Source organism: Lichtheimia ornata (genome assembly GCF_029851405.1).
Source record: "Lichtheimia ornata isolate CBS 291.66 chromosome Unknown scaffold00013, whole genome shotgun sequence".
NCBI lineage: Eukaryota > Fungi > Mucoromycota > Mucoromycetes > Mucorales > Lichtheimiaceae > Lichtheimia > Lichtheimia ornata.
Genome location: NW_026695333.1, coordinates 96,969 through 117,188, shown reverse-complemented (window position 1 = coordinate 117,188; position 20,220 = coordinate 96,969). Strand labels below are relative to the sequence as shown.

General features: G+C 43.9%; 6 protein-coding genes across 6 annotated transcripts; 2 read left to right on the top strand and 4 right to left on the bottom strand.

Annotated features, from left to right (window-relative positions):
• Positions 1-3,206: 3,206 nt before the first annotated feature.
• Positions 3,207-5,386, bottom strand: O0I10_003795 (heat shock protein 83; the record flags this gene model as incomplete). The annotated part of the gene is made up of 2 exons (XM_058483862.1): positions 3,207-5,237; positions 5,303-5,386. 2 exons carry the CDS (start codon positions 5,384-5,386, stop codon positions 3,207-3,209), a joined length of 2,115 nt encoding a protein of 704 aa, XP_058345251.1.
• A 133-nt stretch (positions 5,387-5,519) lies between these two features.
• Positions 5,520-7,191, bottom strand: O0I10_003794 (uncharacterized protein; the record flags this gene model as incomplete). The annotated part of the gene is made up of 6 exons (XM_058483861.1): positions 5,520-5,897; positions 5,972-6,060; positions 6,127-6,211; positions 6,280-6,529; positions 6,581-6,841; positions 6,911-7,191. 6 exons carry the CDS (start codon positions 7,189-7,191, stop codon positions 5,520-5,522), a joined length of 1,344 nt encoding a protein of 447 aa, XP_058345250.1.
• Positions 7,192-8,911: 1,720 nt separating this feature from the next.
• O0I10_003793 (uncharacterized protein) lies at positions 8,912-10,086 on the top strand (the record flags this gene model as incomplete). Its single annotated transcript, XM_058483860.1, has 6 exons — positions 8,912-8,914; positions 8,981-9,165; positions 9,258-9,365; positions 9,429-9,698; positions 9,934-9,976; positions 10,081-10,086. 6 exons carry the CDS (start codon positions 8,912-8,914, stop codon positions 10,084-10,086), a joined length of 615 nt encoding a protein of 204 aa, XP_058345249.1.
• A 206-nt stretch (positions 10,087-10,292) lies between these two features.
• On the bottom strand, positions 10,293-10,907 carry O0I10_003792 (uncharacterized protein; the record flags this gene model as incomplete). Its single annotated transcript, XM_058483859.1, has 1 exon — positions 10,293-10,907. One exon carries the CDS (start codon positions 10,905-10,907, stop codon positions 10,293-10,295), a length of 615 nt encoding a protein of 204 aa, XP_058345248.1.
• A 3,116-nt stretch (positions 10,908-14,023) lies between these two features.
• O0I10_003791 (uncharacterized protein) lies at positions 14,024-15,226 on the top strand (the record flags this gene model as incomplete). Its single annotated transcript, XM_058483858.1, has 1 exon — positions 14,024-15,226. The coding sequence occupies one exon, from the start codon at positions 14,024-14,026 to the stop codon at positions 15,224-15,226; it is 1,203 nt and encodes a 400-aa protein (XP_058345247.1).
• Positions 15,227-16,815: 1,589 nt separating this feature from the next.
• On the bottom strand, positions 16,816-19,118 carry O0I10_003790 (uncharacterized protein; the record flags this gene model as incomplete). The annotated part of the gene is made up of 8 exons (XM_058483857.1): positions 16,816-17,151; positions 17,229-17,407; positions 17,471-17,591; positions 17,658-17,739; positions 17,798-18,512; positions 18,600-18,766; positions 18,835-18,905; positions 18,975-19,118. 8 exons carry the CDS (start codon positions 19,116-19,118, stop codon positions 16,816-16,818), a joined length of 1,815 nt encoding a protein of 604 aa, XP_058345246.1.
• Positions 19,119-20,220: the final 1,102 nt, after the last annotated feature.

Sequence of the window (20,220 nt, the reverse complement as noted above, 5' to 3'; positions counted from 1 at the left end):
GATTTGACCGAGATACAGCCAAAGAAGGATTACATCAATCCACACATCTAACCATGCTCTATGTTGCTCAACTGAAGTAACCTTGTATGAGCGTAGCTCAGCCAAATCAACTCGGATCAACATAATCCAATCATGGAAATGAATGTCTGAAGCAGGAGTATCGCCCACATGTCATAGAGTGGACAACATTGCCGATTGTGAGGAAATGGCTGTTAGCTCGCAATGTATGGGATATTGTCAATAGTATACAGTATCATCCTTCCATCCTTCTAGTCATGCAAAGTAGCTGAGTTACACAAAGAGGTCCCTCTGCGTCTTTTGCTCTGCCAGGGTCCACCTACTTGACAATGAACAAAGACCACTCTTCATATAGCATCACGCTTACAGCATAGTGAAAACATAAAGACGCCCATATCTCAAGATCCTACAATGAAACATGCGGTTTTTATTAGAGCAATGGGCTCGGCTTGGCCAACAGCACCTTGTGTGAAAGTTTCGCGTTCAATGTCGCAACTAGCCCAAAAAATATTTTTTTGGTCGTCGTCGAAAAAAGTTCAAGAGGTCGACCCCCAGATCCAGTTTGGCTGGTAGCGACATTGCGAAATCTGGGATCGCCCACGATGAACTTCATACTTTGACACAAGATTCCTTTGACCCCGACAAGCACGTTGATCTATTAAAGAGCCCACGTTTGATTGTAAAGTTTGGAGATACAGGCGCCTTTATGTTTGTAAGCGTGATGCTATATGAGAAGTGGTCTTTGTTTAATGTAAAGTAGTATGACTATAATAGAGCAAAAGATGCAGAGGGCGTGTTTGTGTAACTTGAGTCATTCAGCACAGGCGATGCATGATTCTTGTACACTATTCAGGAATAGTTCAAAATGGCAGCTAATAACCTAGTCCTCCCATTCTCCATTGTTACCCAATCTAATGCACACGAATGATTGTTCTGCTCCAGCCCAGCATGCCCATCATTCAGCTTTCATGATTCGAGCTAATCTGGTAGTAAGGTAATGGCTGTTGTTGGATCATCATTATCATGTAAAGTGTAAAATGGCACACACCCTTTTGCTATACGTGAGGATCATCATTTCTTGTATTTACGTGTACCAATTGTCTATCGTGAGGGTGATGATGACGATGGGTGGATGGTGTATGTGGGGTCATTGAGTGGCCTCAGTGTAGTAGCAGTAGGGGGATTTAAACTTGGAGGACAGCAGCTCCACGACTTGAGAAAACGCTTCTCTTCTTTTTCTCCCACCTTTCCTTATTCCATTTACGACATCTCGATCATGGTAATGTATTATAGAAGAGTGCTCTTGTTGGCTGTGAGGTATTAATATAGTTGTGAACGTGCATTGTCAGGGAGTGAGCCGTGTCCAAGTGCTGAGGAATGAGCGTGGTAGGTGGTTGGTGGTTGCCATGGCGATATTGTTGCTTCCTTTTGTTCGTTGCTACTCCCATTCTATGCTTGGTGTCAAAAGGTACATTCAGAGTCCAATGTTGCAGCCGAATTGGTTCCATTGACGCGTCAGCTTGTATAGAGGGCAGGTTTGGTTTCAAGACGTTGGCTGGTTTGGCGTTTTGTTTCGGCTCAACAACACTACACCATGGTTTTCGGTTTCCAGTAACCAACAACAACGGATCTTTGTGTATATGGAAAAGGCAAGTACAATGAAACAAACAATGAAAAGGGTGTTTATTGTATGTGTGTGCTAATAATGAATTGAATAGGTTTCTTTGGTCAGGCAAATGCAAGTTGGGGCATCATCATCATCTCATTGGGTTCAAGTCCCAGCCTGTATCAAGTGGCCGCTGTGTTGCTCTGCACTAGCCAAGTGTGCTGGAAAAGCTTCTTGGAATGCCGTTACTTTTCCACCACTTTGACTCAGTACTCCATGGTACTTGACCACTTTATCGGTTTGATCCATCATGACTACAATTCCCACGCCCAATCACATATAAACAAGGCTGTTGTCACCAACACTATCATACGCCCTTTCTTTCTACTTGTATTCATATCATCATCAGTGGCCTTTGGTAAGTCTCAAGGATAGCCTTTAGATGATTCCCAAAACGAGGGTCCTCATGCATTCATCTATAGCTCACATCATTACTTTACCACTTGGCATGCTCATTGTTGCCTAATGACATCTGGCTTTGTTCCTTGATGGACCCTTTGTGGTATGTATCTTTGTAGGCAAAAGGCAACCTCTCAATCTGATAGGGAATTGGGCCTCCTTTGTAGGTGACATAAGTACACGCCACGGATTCCAGTGGATGATTCCTCATCAGCTATCAAGTACACCACCATACAAGCAATCTTCGCCTGGTAGAGCTGCAAGGAGATAGAGAAAGCAAGAAATGGGCACTGGAGACGGGGACATGCGTTGAGGATAGATTATATGAATACGGCGTCAAGTTCAAAAAAGAACAGTGAGTATCATCATCCGGATCTGCTATCACGTTTATAACCATATACATGCCTACATTAGCTTGTGCCATTCTTTCGTGCTTGACCCGTATGACAAGAGCTATGACATCGACAAATCGTTTACAAAGCAAGAACTACGGATGATACGGGATTACCAGAAGAAGGATTACTGCCCCACCATGCCACAAGACTTGCAAAGGTACATGCATTTGCATAAATACGTAAGTCAAAAAGTTGCTTTTCTACTGCTATATAATGATCTGCGCTATATGATTATGTATTGAGCAGGCAACATCAATCAAGGAAGCAAGAAGAATCATCCACGAACAACAAGTGTGGGATGAACCTTATATCCGAGAGGTGAGCTTTCGACATGGACTGGGCTCGGTCATGCTATTACCATAAGGATCACATTCGTTTGCATGTATCTCTTATTCCTGGCCGGGTAGTAGTGTTCAGGAGCTGGAGGTCGGTGACATTGATTCCAACGAGCACACATAAGCATGGCTTATTGATCGTATATGGAGTATGATGGATACAGCATTTGATGACCTATGGAGACGCGATGTTGCTATGTGAGCCCGTTGGCATGGGTGGGATGATTACTAGTTTATGAATGTTAGCGTATATGTATATTATAAAAACAATACTATTTTCTAAACAAGATTTGTTATATGGGTTCTTATTGAGAGGCATTACACTTTTAGATCTTACAAAAAGGATTTTATTGTTCAATCTGGTAGGATACTACGACTATTATTCTTACGATCTTAATCCACTTCCTCCATCTTCGATGTCTCACCAGCAGGTTGATCACCACTTGAAGCTGCTTGTGCTGTGCTATTTTCTTCCATGGCCGTATCATCTTCATCAATGCTCAAGCCAAGGGCGACCATACGATAAATGCGATAAGCAAAGTTGGATGGGTCATCGAGTGAAAAGCCTGATGTCAACAACGCGGTCTCATACAACAGCTGCGTAAGATCTTTCACGGTGCGATCACTGGAATCTTCACTAAACTTTTGCTTGAGTGCCTTGATAATGCCATGATTGGGATTCAGCTCGAGTGTCTTTTTGGATGCCATATAGCTGGACATGGTGCTGTCACGTAGAGCTTGTGCCTTCATGATACGTTCCATATTGGCCGACCATCCAAATTGACCGGTGGTGAGCACACAGGGTGATGTGGTAAGGATATCAGAAATGATAACCTTTTCAATCTTGTCACCAAGCGTATCCTTGACGGCTTTGCAAAGTGGCTCGTATTCCTTCTTTTCTTCTTCGAGTCGCTTCTTTTCATCTTCATCTTCCTCAAGCTCGACACCTTCCTTTGTGATGCACACCAACTTTTTGTCCTCATATTCACGTAGCTGCGAGATGCAGTATTCGTCAATGGGGTCCGTCATCAAAAGCACTTCAAACCCACGCTTCTTGAAGCCTTCGAGGAAAGGCGAATTCTCCACAGAGGCACGTGATTCACCCGTGATGTAGTAAATGTTCTTTTGCTTTTCAGACATACGGGTCACATAATCCTTGAACGATGTCATCTCGTCACCTGACTTGGTGGAATAGTAGCGTAGCAGATCAGCAAGCTTGTTGCGGTTTTGGTTGTCCTCGTGGATACCAAGCTTAAGATTCTTTGAGAATGCCTCATAAAAGGTGTTGAAGTTGTCCTTGTCTTCGGCAATCTCGTTGAACATTTCCAAACACTTCTTGACAAGGTTTTTGCGGATAACCTTGAGGATCTTATTTTGCTGAAGCATCTCACGAGAAATGTTGAGTGGCAAGTCTTCCGAGTCAACGACACCCTTAACAAAGTTGAGCCATTCAGGGATCAAATCTTCACAGTCGTCTGTAATGAATACACGTCGTACGTAAAGCTTAATGTTATTGCGCTTCTTTTTGGTTTCAAACATGTCAAATGGTGCACGACGTGGGACAAAAAGAATGGCACGGAATTCAAGCTGACCTTCCACTGAAAAGTGTTTGACAGCAAGTTGATCTTCCCAGTCATTGGTGAGTGCCTTGTAAAATTGTGAATACTCCTCAGGCTTGACATCCTCAGGATTACGGGTCCAGATAGGCTTCGTCTTGTTAAGCTCCTCAGTGTCAATGACCTTTTCTTTGATCTTGGTTGTCTTGGGCTTCTTCTCTTCATCCTCATCTTTGACCTCTTCAATACGCGGCTTTTCTTCATCTTCCTTGGCTTCTTGTTCAGCTTCTTCATCGGGCACTTCTTTTTCAACCTCCTTTTCGGTAACAAGTTGAATTGGATAGGAGATGAACTCTGAATGCTTCTTGACAACATCCTTGATACGTCGTTCTTCAAGATATTCAAGCTGATCCTCTTTCATAAACAAGCGTAATTCGGTGCCACGACCCAAGCGCTCATTGACTTCATCAAGGGTGATAGTAAAGTGACCACCAGCAGCGGATTCCCAAATGTATTGCTCGTCGTCGTTATGCTTCGTGATCACTTGCACCTTGTCAGCCACCAAGTAGGCAGAATAAAAACCCACACCAAATTGACCAATCATGGAGATATCAGCACCAGCAGACAATGCCTCCATAAATGCCTTTGTGCCGGATTTTGCAATGGTACCAAGGTTGTTGACCAAATCAGCCTTTGTCATGCCAACACCCGTATCACGGATACACAAGACATTGTGTTGTTTATCAGGCGTGATGCGAATAAAGAGCTCCTTTTGCGAGTCAAGCACCGAAGGATCCGTCAATGATTGATATCGCACCTTGTCCAAAGCATCTGACGCGTTCGAGATTAACTCACGCAAAAAGATTTCCTATGTATTTCCTATTTTAGGACATGCTGTATATATGTACATCACTCATAATGTTGATTTCTTGCCTTGTTGGAATAAAAGGTGTTGATGATAAGACTCATCAACTGAGAGATCTCAGCTTGAAACGAAAACGTCTCTGATTCAGGCATGGTGTCGAAAAGTGGTTGGTGTAAAGAAAGAGAGAGAGAGAGAGAGGCGAGAAAAATGAAATACAAGGGAGAGAAGAGGAGGTTGTGTGTAATTTATGCAGCTGTTTTTTCCATTGTTTCACAAATAAATCAATCATCGTCCCCTGCTATCTTCTAGCTCTTCTAAGTAGTCACGGAAAAGATCCTCGCGTAATCTTTTGGATTCAATGGCATGGTAACGGTTGTCCTTTTCCAATATCAACTTGGCATCACGCCACCTCATTCCAGGCTGGATATCTTTGGTCTCCCGTAATAATTCATTGTATGCAGCTTCTCTTTGTCGTGATGATCCACCCGATTCCTTCTCCTTGCGCAGCTTTTTCACATAGTCTCTGAACATTGCTTCGCGCGTCTTTGATTCACGGATGGCCTTGAAACGAGGATCATTCTTTGCCTTTCGACGAAAATCATCCCAATACATCTTGGTGGTGGCTTCTTGTGTCAAAAGTGACATGAATTCCTCTTCGGGTGACTAAATAGAGCGCATCGTGATGAGTCTCTTTCCTTTGCTCTCTCTGTCAACAACAGCCTCCCTCCGTTACTTACCTTCTTCTGTGGTCGTTTTGCTTTTTGTTCCTCTGCCAGCACACGACAATAGTTGTTGAACAGGTTCTTTCGCTTGCCATGTGGGAGCACTATACATCATACAATGGATCAACAGGGTTGATCTCATGCAACGCATGGATACCATCATCACTTACATGCATATCTCTCGTCATTGATGAATTTGGGTAGTTCCTTTTCCCATGTGGAGAATGGATCGAGATTCTTCTCAGTCAACATTTGCTATATGAGGCGTACAAACAAACAAATAAGCCCATGATAAGGATTAGAATCACGTGCCCAATACTCACTGTGAAAAGCTCAATCTTCTCTTCATCTGATATCTGGGGGCCGGTGCTACTTTCAATCGGCTGTGCTGATGATGATGGTGCTTCTTGTGCTTGTGCTGCAGTATCATTTTGAGGTGCTGGTGGCTGTTGCTGTTGTTCTTCCTCTGAAGGTGTGGGTTCTTTGTTGTCACCTTCAACATTGATGCCCATAGCTTCCATTTCTTCTGGATCCATATTCTGCAATTGCCACATGATATCCTCCTCTGTCATTCTATGAAACAACCTCTTAGTCTCCTCGAATGAATAAAATAATCACACTTACTCTGTGGTCTCCTCTGGTTCTTGCTCCTCTTGATCAGTCTTTGGACGTTTGGAATCATCATTCTCCTCAGCTTCTTGTTCTTGCAACTTCCTCTTGCGACTTTCCTCCTCTTCCACACGTTCTTGTTCCTTGAGCTTCTCGATGGGTTCCTTCAATTCCTCTGGCATCTCCCAAACTGATTTTTTGTTGGCCTTGTCGAAATAGAATTCCAATCCATCTGATGTTCGTACAAGCAGCCACTCGGTGCCAGGAATGGGTTTCCTAATATCCAATGGTGGTGGTGTGAGCTGTCAAGTAGTACCCACTATACACTACACGCCTTTGTCATACTTTGTCTTTTTCTGTTTCTTTTTGGAATCAGTCGCATTGGAAGCTTGATCAGGCGTTTGTTGAGTTGCTGGTGCTGTCAGTACTGGATCGATAGGTCGTGTCCATGAAGTAACGCCCGTAACAGCATTGTAATAATACACTTCGCCTTGTGGAGTCATAGTCATTTGCCAGTTGGGTGGTAATGGAGGTCCTGGCATGAATGGTGGTGGTGGACGAGGAGCACCAGGTTGACCTTGGAAAGGCATCGATGCTGGTGGTGGTGGTTGCCCATTGCTGTTCATTGTGTCGGTGTGGTGGTGATGGTGGTGTGTTGTATAGCAACGGGAAAAGAAGTGCTGGTGCCTGTGATCGGATCCACATCAATTCGCCGGAGCATATAATGAATCACTTACCCTATATTGTATACTGGATTATGGTACATGTAAAGAGTTGCTCATCGATAATAAAGTACCGTTTTCATAACAATAAAGAGAGCCTATCCAAGTATAATGACCACCATCGTTGTGCTCACAAGCTCTCATCCTCAATCAAGAAGAAATGTGGTCGTCCAAGTTTTCATTTGACACCATTTCCCTCCACACTCAGCATCTAACCATCCACTTTTGCTTTTTCATGTTTGAAATGGTATTTTATAAATGAACAAGGCATCTTATCCAAAGCATCTTCTATCCTTCGTCGGGACGCGAGAGTATCTCTTCGTCGTCAATAGGGGTGCCATGGCCTTGGACGCATTTCATTCGTATTCTTGGATCTCGTTTGTAATTGGCAGCCCCTCCAAAGACATATGCTGTGTAAGCATACCTCCCTTGTACACGTAGCTCTGGTATAGCTTTTTTTTGCTTGTTGATCATTGGGTTGATATAACGTCCCTGATCAGTTGGCACGACTAATCTTGCAAGAGCTGACGGTAATACAGCATGTGTATCTCTTGATCTTGCTATGTGCTTACTCTTTCTTCTTGAAGATGACGAAAAATTGTTCTACTGCTTCCATCACTTATATTTGGTCTTAATACAAGATCCAAGACAAATGCTTTTTGCCGGTTGCAGTAGTGATGAGGGAAGCCGTTTTATCACCACCACCTGCGGACTGTAATAAAATCTGCTGTCTGATCTAACTTTACAGATGCATACATAATAGCTACATCCCAGGCAATGTGAGTATATGCTTCATTTAAGTAAGATGATGAGGTTTTACCTTAATAAAAGAGCCGAATATCACAATGACAACAACAACAATGAAAGTAGGAAAACAATGAAGGCTAAAGATCATCGCAAGTATGAGTACATGGATCGCTCACAAAGAGGATCACCCACCATGGCACTTACCAAGGGCATTGATGTTCCAGCGATCGAAGAGTAATATGATGATGATGGAAGAAAGAGATGTGTGGGAGTTGAACAATGGGCGACAACATTCATCTTGTCTATACCCTCATGGTGGGCGTGAGTATTTCTGTGATCGCAAACAAGAAGCTAAAGAGTGATAAAATGCTTGTTGGGATGCGCCATCTTCACCAGCAGTGGAATGTTTGACAGGCCTTGGTGTGATTGAATGTCCATGAATAAAACAGGTTCTTAGAGAGCAGCATTAATTTTTGACAAAGAAATGTACCAGGATCACAAAGACTAGGTTTGATGGATGATGATTTATTGGATGCATGGTGATGCAGGAGAATGTTATCTCTAGCTATCTGAATGTGTTCTAATATGATAAAGACTACGCTACCACGAGCGATGTGCTTGTTCTACCTTATAGCAGGATCAATGATTGAACATGATGATGGTTTATGCAACGTAAAGCAAATGAGATCAGCCTCTGCATGAAGTAGAATGGACTTGGATGACGTAACCTGGACTCCGCTTGAGGCCTTACGCGTTACGCGCACACGCAGGTATCAGGGCAATTTCAGCAACCACCTGTTCTTTACGCAATACCTACACGTACTCATTCCCCTTTTTTCTTTTCCCAAACCCTTCCAATAACAACACACTCGCAACCATGGTACGATTGAAAGAAAACTGCTTCAAGAACAACAACGGATGACCTTTGATTGACACTTTTTCCTAGTCGATTATGCAATACAATGGTGGCTCGGTGGTAGCCATGGTGGGAAAGAACTGTGTCGCCATCGCAGCTGACAAGCGTCTCGGCCAGCAATTCATGACCGTATCGACCGAATTCCAAAAGATCTTTAGAGGTGCCGAAAAATCGTTTATTGGCCTTCCAGGTCTTGCCACAGACGTCCTCACACTGTAAGCACACCCACCCACCTTTGAAGCTTGAATACACAAGACGACATACATACATACATACGACAACGAGCTGATGATGATGGTTATGATAGTGCTGAACGTTTCCGTTTCAAAATCAACATGTACAAGATGCGTGAAGAACGAGAGATTGAACCCAAGACATTAGCTCACATGGTGTCATCCACTCTTTATGAACGACGGTAGGATGATGATGATGATGATGATTGTTTTGGTAACATCCCGATTGACATGATGTGTTACAGATTTGGACCCTACTTTGTGGAGCCAGTGGTTGCAGGATTGGGCAAGGACAATCAGCCATTCATATGCTCCATGGATCTTATTGGATGTATCAATTTCGCCAAAGACTTTGTTGTGAGCGGTACAGCAGGACCCAACTTGTATGGCATGTGCGAATCATTGTGGGAACCCGATCTTGAACCAGAGGACTTGTTCGAAACCATTTCACAAGCATTGTTGAATGCTCAAGACAGAGATGCTTTGTCTGGTTGGGGTGCCGTTGTCCACGTCATGTAAGTTTGCGTTATCGGACCATCAAGTGCGCGGAGGAGAAAATCAAGATGGGGATGGAATGGGGGGGGTGGAGAGAGAAAAAAAAGAGTGTGTGTCGATCAGGGTTGAATAGGATGACGGGAAGATCGGCGGCAATGAGAAAAAAGCGTGTGAGAAATGCGGAGGGGGAAAAAGATCGACGTATGCACTACGTTATCATATACAGTCTCTAACCAAACCCCCTAATTTATGCAGCACGCCTGATCAAATCATCACACGAACGCTGAAAGGACGCCAGGTAAGGTTTGGGCGATCGACGAAATGATACCCGCCCGTGCATTTGATTCACACGCGGACATTACACACATGCTGACATTTGAAACATTTTCTTTTTCACTATAGGACTAAGAAGATGAATGTAGTATATTACATGATGAATGAAAAAAAGAGATATCGCAGAAAGGACAAGGGAATGCTACTGAATTTTCAAGCGGGGGATGATTATTCACATGGATATGCTATGTGTGTGTGTGTGCGTTTGTGTTGTTTTTTGCAATGATGATATGGGGAGGATGGGATGGGATGGGGCGCAATAAATAGGCCGATTCATCCTTTCAGTCTGAGAACAAGTGTAAAAAGTTCCGCAGCTTGGTTATCGGGGATGTTGATGTTGAACAGTGAAAGACTTTGGGTGGATCTGGTGCAAAGCGTACTGATTGCCGTGGTGGTTGTGATGAGGGTGTTGATGACTTTAAGAATTCATTGTTGGTAGGCGTGATAGGGGAGGATGGTGTGGTAGGTGATTCAGGTGGAGTGGTGATGGCTGGTGTCTTGACAAGAATGCTCGGCTTTTCTTGGCTAGGAGATCGTCGGGCAATGACATTAGGTGCTTTGCGCAACATAGCTTCATGTTCTTCTCGTTCTATGCGTTCATTCTCTTGGATGATAATCTGTAAACGTTGATAGCAATCACGCCGTCGACGATGTTGGGTATATTTTTTGCTTGTATGTTTCCTTGACGATGGTGATGATGAGGGTGGTTGTGGTGGAAGAAATCGCATGTTGTAATCGGTGTCGTCGTCGGTAGAGTGGTTGATGTGTATGGACGAAGAAGGTTCCTTTGATATTGGTGGCGATGGTGGTGGGGACGACTGTAAATAAAGGGAGGAGGAAGATGAAGAAGAGGAGGAAGATGGTGTTGCTGCAGAGATGGCCAATGTCGAGGACATACGAGAAAGAATTGTGAAAGAAAAAAGGAAAAGGGGAAAGAAGACTTCAAAGGGGCCTAAAGACAGCTACACATAAGTTTGGTGGGATACACACAGATCCACAAAAACGCACCAAAGAGAGTGTGCTCCGCGGATGATCGACGTCCTCTTTTGGAATAAACCAACCGATGTTATTCTCGTGTCAAAATGTATTTCTTTGTTGCACTTTACCCGGTCCAATTCCTCCTCTTTGTAACATGTATTGACGCCGCCCTTCTTCCCCTTTTCCCTGATTGCTCTAAATAGTTTGGTTCTCGCAAGTAAAAAGATGTAATGTTGTAGTCCCCAAAATGTGAGACAGCATCCCAAATAGCCATCGGCTAGTTCGGCGGACATTCTTGTAGTGTATGTACAATATGGCCAATTTGCATCAGACTAGCCTCATCTTGCCAAACAACCACACCTATGCTTGATCCATTCGCGCGATCAGCTGCTTATTGTAGCTTTTGATCGTTGAATGGTAACCCCAAAAAGGATTAATCCACACCCAGACTATACCCATCACATGCAAGCTTGCTAACAAACCCGAAACAATATAGAATGGCTTGTAATAAAAAAGCAGCTAATGTATATTAACGAGGACAAAGGAGGCTTGGATTAATCTTCTAGCCGTGTAAATACGATGAGCCACATATAAGCAAGCTTCTTCCAAAGGGGTTCGAGCATGAACGACACAAGAAGCAGCAAGGAGATTACATCACAGCAACAACAAAAACCATAGCATCGGATCCTTGGCAATGGGAGGGTTGCTTTATTTGAAGGGTCAAATCGTGAGGTCTTACCATTTTGCAATGAAAACAGATCGCCATTTGGCTCAGCAATATTCTCAGCAGCAGCAAGGGATCGACCATCCAATACCCCCGTGATCGCCTTTGGGATGGTGGGTAAAATGTGCCGGGTGAAAATCTTTAAACCCAACCTGCATATTGGCTGTTTCTTTTTGTTTCCGCTTTTTGCTTTTACGGCACCAAAACCTTTTCTTTTTGAAACACATTGCTGTCACACTTATATACTCCTTGTTATAGCGATCACGGTTTCAATCCTATTTCCACGCTCATCATGGGTGCTGGATGGTAACCTTGAAGCAAACGACGACAAAAGCTAAATCAAAGAATAGGGACTATATTGGCCAAAAGAAATTATGATTGGTGCACCAACGCCAATTAGATTGTGTATACAATGGATCACGATAAGACGGATTAAAAATCGGCTCATGCTGCTTCTTTGTGCACACACACACACACTTTCTTTGATGGTGATGGCCATGCACCCCACACTTGCTTTCCCCCCGATCAATCCTGCCTTCAAATGCATCATCATCATACATTGCAGAAAAGATTGGGTTCATTACGCAACGCCGTTTTAGTTTCTTCTTTGGGTCATATAGGGGATGTTGAGGAAGGTTCGAGCATCTTCGTTATGGCTGGTAGTGGGTAAAAGGCAACGGCTATGTGCAGTGGATAGTGATCTCTAGCACAAAAGAGCCCATGGCAAGTACATCGGCAGAATCAAAACAAAGCGGATACTAGATGAGATGATGCGGTCGTACGTAGCAGTGATGATGATGATGACGACGATGGTGATGATGATGGGGTGGTGGTAAGCACCTATGCATGTAAGTGATTTGATGAAGCACACACAATGCAACCAAGCACCTATGCAACTAAGTGATTTGATGAAGCACAAGATTGCGGCAACATCAGCAAAATAGAAGGAAAGGGATGGGGTAATATGCATATGCATATCAACATCTCGTTTATCATTCTTTATCCTTCTCATCCTATGCTGAAGTATTGTTCCTTTTGATTACACAAATACGACCATGCGTGTACAACATGTCGTGCATATCACATTACACGCACTTGCAGGCTACAACTTGCTTGACACACTACGTTAGGGATATACCTATAAACACGTATACATGTATCCCGATGAAATTGATTTTCTACCACTACAGCCTATATTCAATGATACCCTATAAATCGAGCAGCAGTAAAAAGAGGAAGCGAGAACAAAGAAAAGAGGAAACCTGCACATCGATGCAAATTATTTTTGCCTCACATCATGTGGTGGGGCTGCAAGTGGGTGGGCTTCGGTGGAAATGATGGTGGTGGTGATGATCAACATGATGCATTTTGACCGTGTGGCCTCGGGAACTGGGTATCGCATATTTAACTACAATAGAAAAAGCGGGTGATATATAAAGATGGGATGTTGTGCACTGTCAAGCTGCCTTATAGAGAATAAGCTCATGCAGCTCCCCGTAATCAAAGGTCACCCAAAGCGTCAGGGCATTTGGATACACACTGCTGGCTACAGCTGTCGTGAAACAATGGAGGACCCCTCATCCAGGCACACATCTTAGATTCTCTATTGCAACATCCAAACTTCAAGCACGGACCCTTTTGAACCTCTCTCTATAGCTGTCCCATTGCATTGTTCTCATTCGACAATAAAAAGACAGGCATTGAGACGGTAGCTTTTACCGAAAATTGTATAACTTTTGTTGCTTTTCGTTAGAGGTGCTTATGTAACTATTTTTGTGCAAGGTATTTCAGCCCTGAAAAGAGCTGAGTATACGTATACGCTGCTATAGCAACAATTAAGAACATGTGGATTGTACACAACAGGGGCTTGTAATTGAATGATTACTTGATGGAGGGGTGGATGGGGAGTGTGAGTGCATGCTTTGCCACTTTTTAATAATGTCATCAGGGAAAGAGGGTGGTGGGTGGTAGGTAGTCATGTTGTTTGTTAGGTTGGGGGTGTGGGGGACAAGACGATGATGATGATGAGCGTGTCAGTTTTAAGCTTCATATTAGGGCTGTAAAGTGGGCTAACTTAACACGAGGAACAAGCAAAAAGTATGGCCCTGTTTTGGTGATGCAAAAAGGCTCTCGTGTGTGTGTCACCCTGCAGTCTGTTCCGGCAATGCCCCCACATAAATAAATTACAATAGCCAGGTCTTTGTGAAGCAACGGAATAGGTGAAAGCATATACGTGCATGCCGACCCAATATAAAGGCTACTCATTCTATCGGTTCTTTTCCTTCTTTTGATTTCCATCTCTCTTATAACATGGCTCTCCCTTTGGATAATTCTTCTTCCACAACCCCATCTGCCCAAGCAGCTTGTCAACGCCCCCATCAATGCGAATACTGCCCAAAATCCTTTTACCGCCTCGAGCACAAGGTGCGACATGTCCGCACGCACACTGGAGAGAAGCCTCACGCCTGCTCATTTCCACATTGCGACAAGCGATTCGCGCGATCAGACGAGTTGAGTCGCCACGCACGTGCTCATGTAGCTTCACCATCCATTCTATTGCATAGACGTAGGCGTGTACGTCGTCAATCAGCATCATCCAAGGCCCGCTCACCAGATGATGAAGAAGCCTATATGCGACAACAACAACATTGCTCTATATTGCGATTTGTCCATGCTGGATCAACACTCTCTCATCGATCAAGAGCTTCTTCCATATCCCATCAATCCACATCAGCATCCATTTCATCATCTTCTTCATCAACTACATCCTCCTCCTCTTCTTCTTCTTCTTCATCTTCATCCCAACAACATCATCGATCCCATTCTACTCCTGCTACTGCTGCTGTCACTGTTAAATTGCATCATTGTCCTTCACCTACATGCTTCAAATCTTTTTGGAGAAAGGGTCAATTGGCACGACACATTGAAAAGCAACATGGCGTTGAATTATCTTCTGCTGAACGAATGGATCCTGAAAGTGTCCCTGAAACTGCCTTTGTCAACGTATTGAATAATGAAGCAAAGAGTCTCAATACCACAGCAGCAAGTACACCAGAGCAACAACCCTTCATGGATGATGCATTGTGCTCATCAGCAAGTTCAGATACGAGTAGTGATAATGGTGATGACATGATGTGTGACGATCCTCAACAACAACAACAACAACACGCCCATCATCCTCAACATCACCACCACCACCACCACCACCACCAGCCCCTACCGTTTATGGTTGACCAAAAATGGCAGAGTTTGGGGACGCCCCATCATCATCAGCATCAACATCATCATCATCATCCTGCTTTACCTCCAGCCCATCGGATCGGGTTATGTTTGCCGGATCCCACGCTCATACTTCCCCCTCCTTCAGCAATACTATCTCCACCTTCAACACCAACCGATGATGATTATCGTTCATCCTCATCTTCTTACCGCTTACCACCCATCAAGATGTTATTGTCTTCTTCTTCTTCTCCTTCTTCTCCTGCAGTGGATTATCCATCATGGTCCTCCTAATGGAAGTATCATCATCACCCTCAGCACACGCTTTCTTTGTTTCTTCCCCCATCCATTAGTGTATATATGCCCTTCTTATGATATTCATTATACCCTCGTTGTTGCTCATTTGTTCTTCTCCTTCGCCTCCCCCACCCCCCCCACCTTGTCTCTATATATTATTATACTCTTGTTTTTCTCTCGAATCACCCCAAACAAAACTAGCTCCCCCGCCTTCCTCCCCCTATATATATTTGTATGTTGATTTTCGCTTGTTTTGCTTATATACATATTCTATTGTTGCACCATCCGGGATATCCCTCTAAAGAAAAGATCGCATTACTGTATTCATTCCATGTTGATCATGATCATCATCCATACACTTTTGAGATCCGAGCCGCTTTCTTGGCCCTCGCACCTCGCACAAGACCATCAAAAAGATTGAAACAACAAACGTTATGAAATTCTGTAATGGAAACAATTGAAACGGAAAGAAAGAAAAGGAAGGTTCCACACACACACACACGCGCGTGCTTACAATCACTTCCAAACATTTTACATCACCCGTGATCAAAGATTCAGGATCTTGTCTCCCCCGCGCTTTTGTGTGTGTGTGTGTCTGTATAGAGTGTGGTGGTGCATGCGTAATGAAAAACAATGACCATGTGTACATGGGTGGTATGATGAAATGGGTTGTGCTAGCGGGAAGAAGAATAGTGTCATGGTGGGAAACCCATATATTGAAAGTCTGTGGGAAATGCTCAGGGAAAATAGCGTGTCATATACACACATCTACACCCGATGACCGCTTTTATCCACAACTTTGAAAGCTTGTTTTAAGGAACTTGTCGGAAACGTTGCCTTTCTTGTACAACCCTCTCTTTGACCATATTTTCCCTTTTAGAGTTTATATAGCTGGGTGGTCCAATGCATGCATACCATGTTCAAATACTAAGGTGCTACAAATGATAGCTCGTCAATGATAAGATCAACCAATGCCCTGCTCCTTGGATATCAAAGTAACGCAAGGATCGGCATGATCTTCAATAAAAGCTACGTGTTGAATCGATTTGGATGACAAAGCGTATATACTTGTTGACCATGCTGCATTTTAGCTATCACTACCAAGAAGGGATTCAGCGTTGCTTGATGATCATTGTACATTGTACATGGCCGTTAATTGAGTAGAGGAGTACACACCAAAACGGGTGGATGGGACACTCGAATAATCTAGAATATAAGAAATTGAACGATGGTTCTCCTTTTTATATCATGGCGGATGCTCCCATAAGCTTTTGAAACCCGTACTAGTGGTTTACTTCGCCTCGTCTTTTTCCGGTCAGGAATTTCAAAGGATCATTCTTTTTGCGCATATAAATATGGATCGATCGGCAGATACTACACGAGAATACTTTCATGCGAGAAATAGACGTGAAGAATAGGAGGGATGGATGACACAAAAGAAAGTAAAACCTCAAATTCAGTATCTTTCCCCAGGTGATTGTAAACTAGTTGTGGCATTTATACTATGCAAAAATAGCAACTTGTTGTGTGTGTTTATAAAAGTAGAAAATATAGATGAGGGGGACGCGTATATATGTATAACGATGCTAAGCATGGTTTTCAGGTACAGGTTCCAAAGCTTGTACATTGGCGACAGGTGGTTCAGGGGTGGTCGCATGGTGGTGATGATGGTGATGACGATGATCCACCGGTGTAGGTGTGGTGAGCATATCAACAGAGAGTGCTGTAGAAGAAGAAGTAGTGGTAGTCGTAGGAGTAGAAGTAGTGGTTGATGCAGTATCCATGGGAGTTGATTCGGCAAGAGAAGGTAACGAGGCATGGTTGGCAACGGTATCTGGACCAGGTGGACTTGAAGAGCCATTGCTACTTGACCCATCACCACTCGCTGCTGCTGATGGAGGAGCACGCTTATTGGCACTTCCCTAAAAAAGGAGGACGACAACAACGCATTAGCCAAAACAATGTCATCCTCATTGTCAAATCTCCCCCCCCAACTTGCCATCATTTGCAGATTGATCTTTTTCTTCTCAGCTGCAGCTGCAACACCTGCTGCTGTACGTTGATGCATTTCGCCAAATTGTTGCCACACATAGTTGATGCAATTCTCAGTGCCTGGAAGATCTTGAATCATTTTCGCAATCGTAGCGTGTGTGAAGCCATAATAATCAGGTCCAGAAGCTATTCGTATGATGCGTGTTAATAGGGGGAGGTCATGGCATCCTTCAAAGCGAATCTACTTGCCAGAGTTGGAATGTTCCCTGTTACGGATCTCGTTGGCTCGCTTGACAATGGCAGTCCATACACCAGTAGCTGAGTTGGCAATGATAGGCTGATCAGGGCAATCGTCTGCCACCACTCGAAACTACACAAGCAAGCACATGCCATGTATATGAGAATACTTGAAAGACGATCATGATGTTTGACATACTCTTGGTCCTTGTTCACCATTCTCTTCCACAGAGCATGTATACACGGTATTGGCACTGGGATCCACCATGCTGAGATAGGTTCTATATAGTATGCATTGAGTCATCATGTTGTAAATGTGTGTATAGGTTATATACATACCTGCTTACTTTGAAACCAGGGGGCCAAATGTAACGATCATTGTGATAAGTAGGCAAAGGAACAACACGACCCAGTGAATGCACTGTAAGAATACCGACACGGGCAGGCAGCTTGTATTCCCCTGAGACAGGATCCTTTTCTAGGGGTTGCACACGTCGCATTTTTGGTTCAACAGGACCACGTCGCATTCTCTTTGGGCGAGATGAAGGCACCATACGACCATCTTGATACATGATTTCCACCTTGGGACCTCCCATACCTGATTGCATTGTTGCTGATGGAATGCCAGCAGTGGTACCTGTAGCAGTAGTAGTAGCAGTGACACCTGCAGGGCTTGTACTACCTTGAGAGGATGAAGAGGAAGCTGTGCTTGGATCGGAAATAGAACGTGGTGGAGAAGATGAAGTAGGTTGTGGCGAAAGAATGGAGCTGATAGAATGCATTGATTGCGTTGGTGGTGGTTGTTGTGGTTGTGGCAATGATTGAGGTGGGGGAGGTGAAGAATCAATACGATTGGTTGTTGTTGTTGTAGTAGTAATAGTGGATGGTGGCGATGATGATGATGATAATAATGACGATGGTTGTTGTTGTGGTTGCGGTGGTGGTAGTGGTGGTTGAGTTAGATGGGTAGTAGTTGATACGTGTGATTGTGCTGCAGGAGGTGGCTGCCAAGGAGTAGGGGGATGTGCAAGTTGTGGCGGTGGGGAGGAGGTAACTGGTGGTATGGGGGATAAATGAGCATTTAACAGAAAAACGCGCGGTCTCTTTACCAAATACATATCATCTCCTTCCTTCTCCTTACCTTTATCCATCATTATCCCATTGTCAGCGACATTGGTTTCCATATCATCAATCTCCATGGCAACAGCAGTAGATGCTGCGGTACTTGTGGGTGCAATTGAATGGGATATTTTCTTGTGCGTGAATCGGGCGTGAGTGTCATACTGACAGAGCTTATCCAGTAGAATGCTGATAGAGGATAATGTAAGAAGAAGAAAGAAGAAGCCATCATGCAACAACAATAAACCAAAACTTACTTTTTCTCTTTGGCAAGACGTCTCAACCGCTTCTTGGCTCGACTCAGGTCGTTGACCAAAAGCTCGTTTCGCTGTACAAAACCAACCCGTTACCACAACCTGTGCCTAGCCCCCAGCATATTTTATCGGATGGTTGCTACCTCGGTAATTTCGCGAAGCTGTCGTTTCAAGAGATTGTACTTTTCTTCGGACACAACCTGCGTCATCCCAGTCGTAGTCGATCGTTCATTTGTTGTTGTAATCTCGTTGGAAGAGAATGGTCTCGTCGTCTCAGCCACTTGCATGATACCAATGAATTGTCCAATCAAGGTCTTTGTGGGTGAATGAATAAAAGGGTGTTGTTGTTGAGAACGAAAAGAGAGTCAAAGTAGTGTGCCTGAGCTGGTAATGGTTGTCAAGTTTCAGTCCATCGGCATTGCGTTGCATCAGGTTAGCGGGGAGAACAGCGGGGAATAAACTGTTACCGGTGCAACGGGTGTTCAAGAAGCCTGTGAGTTGTTGTTGTTGTTGTTGTATAAAGAAGAAGAAAGAAAAAGAATGGATTACAAAAAGGGGAGCAGTAAACTGAAAAAAGAAGGAAGAAAAAGAAGTGGGGGACAAGTAGTTATAAGCGGAAAGGAACCAAAGCACAAGAGATTGCCAACCCACCATGTGACGTGAAAACGGAAGAGGTCCACGGGCGGAATAGTGAAAATTCTACTACCTGCACACCCACCCACCCACATACACGCACACACACTTCCTGGTCCCTCCCCCCATATTACAAAGAGGGACCATGATGATAACAAAACGTACCCACACACTCACTCATACACACACACACATACACATCTCCATTTCGGTTTTCTTTTGGAACAAGTCTATATTGTTTAGGTATAAAAGTAAACCCCAAAGAGGATCAGCCGCATATACTTGCATAATGGTTTGCATCGAGATGTGTATAATGAATCATTCCTCGGCAACCCTGGATCGTCACAGTACCACACTACCAACTATACTACAACTACAATATAAAGCTACTACCCATATGCCAATAAATGGCTTGTAGTCAATGATGATGATGATCGCCATTGTTGTCCATAGGCGTAGATCACAATAGCACATAGTGCATTCATATGTGAGCGAGTGTGTGAAAGAGTATATTTGCATTGGGGACACGGATCAGGTACAAGCCTCTCACTCTCTTTTGCTGGTTTTTCGTTCTCCTTAACCCACCCCCACCTTTTCAACGTCATTGTCTTCCCGCTCTGCAGCACTTGTGCGACATAAATTTCTGTTTGGCAGATGTGTGTGCGAATATTATTCGCCACTGGCAATAAAATAGACGCTAAAACATGACGGGAACTATTGATACAGGTGAAAAGAGATATGTATGTGTGGGGGGGG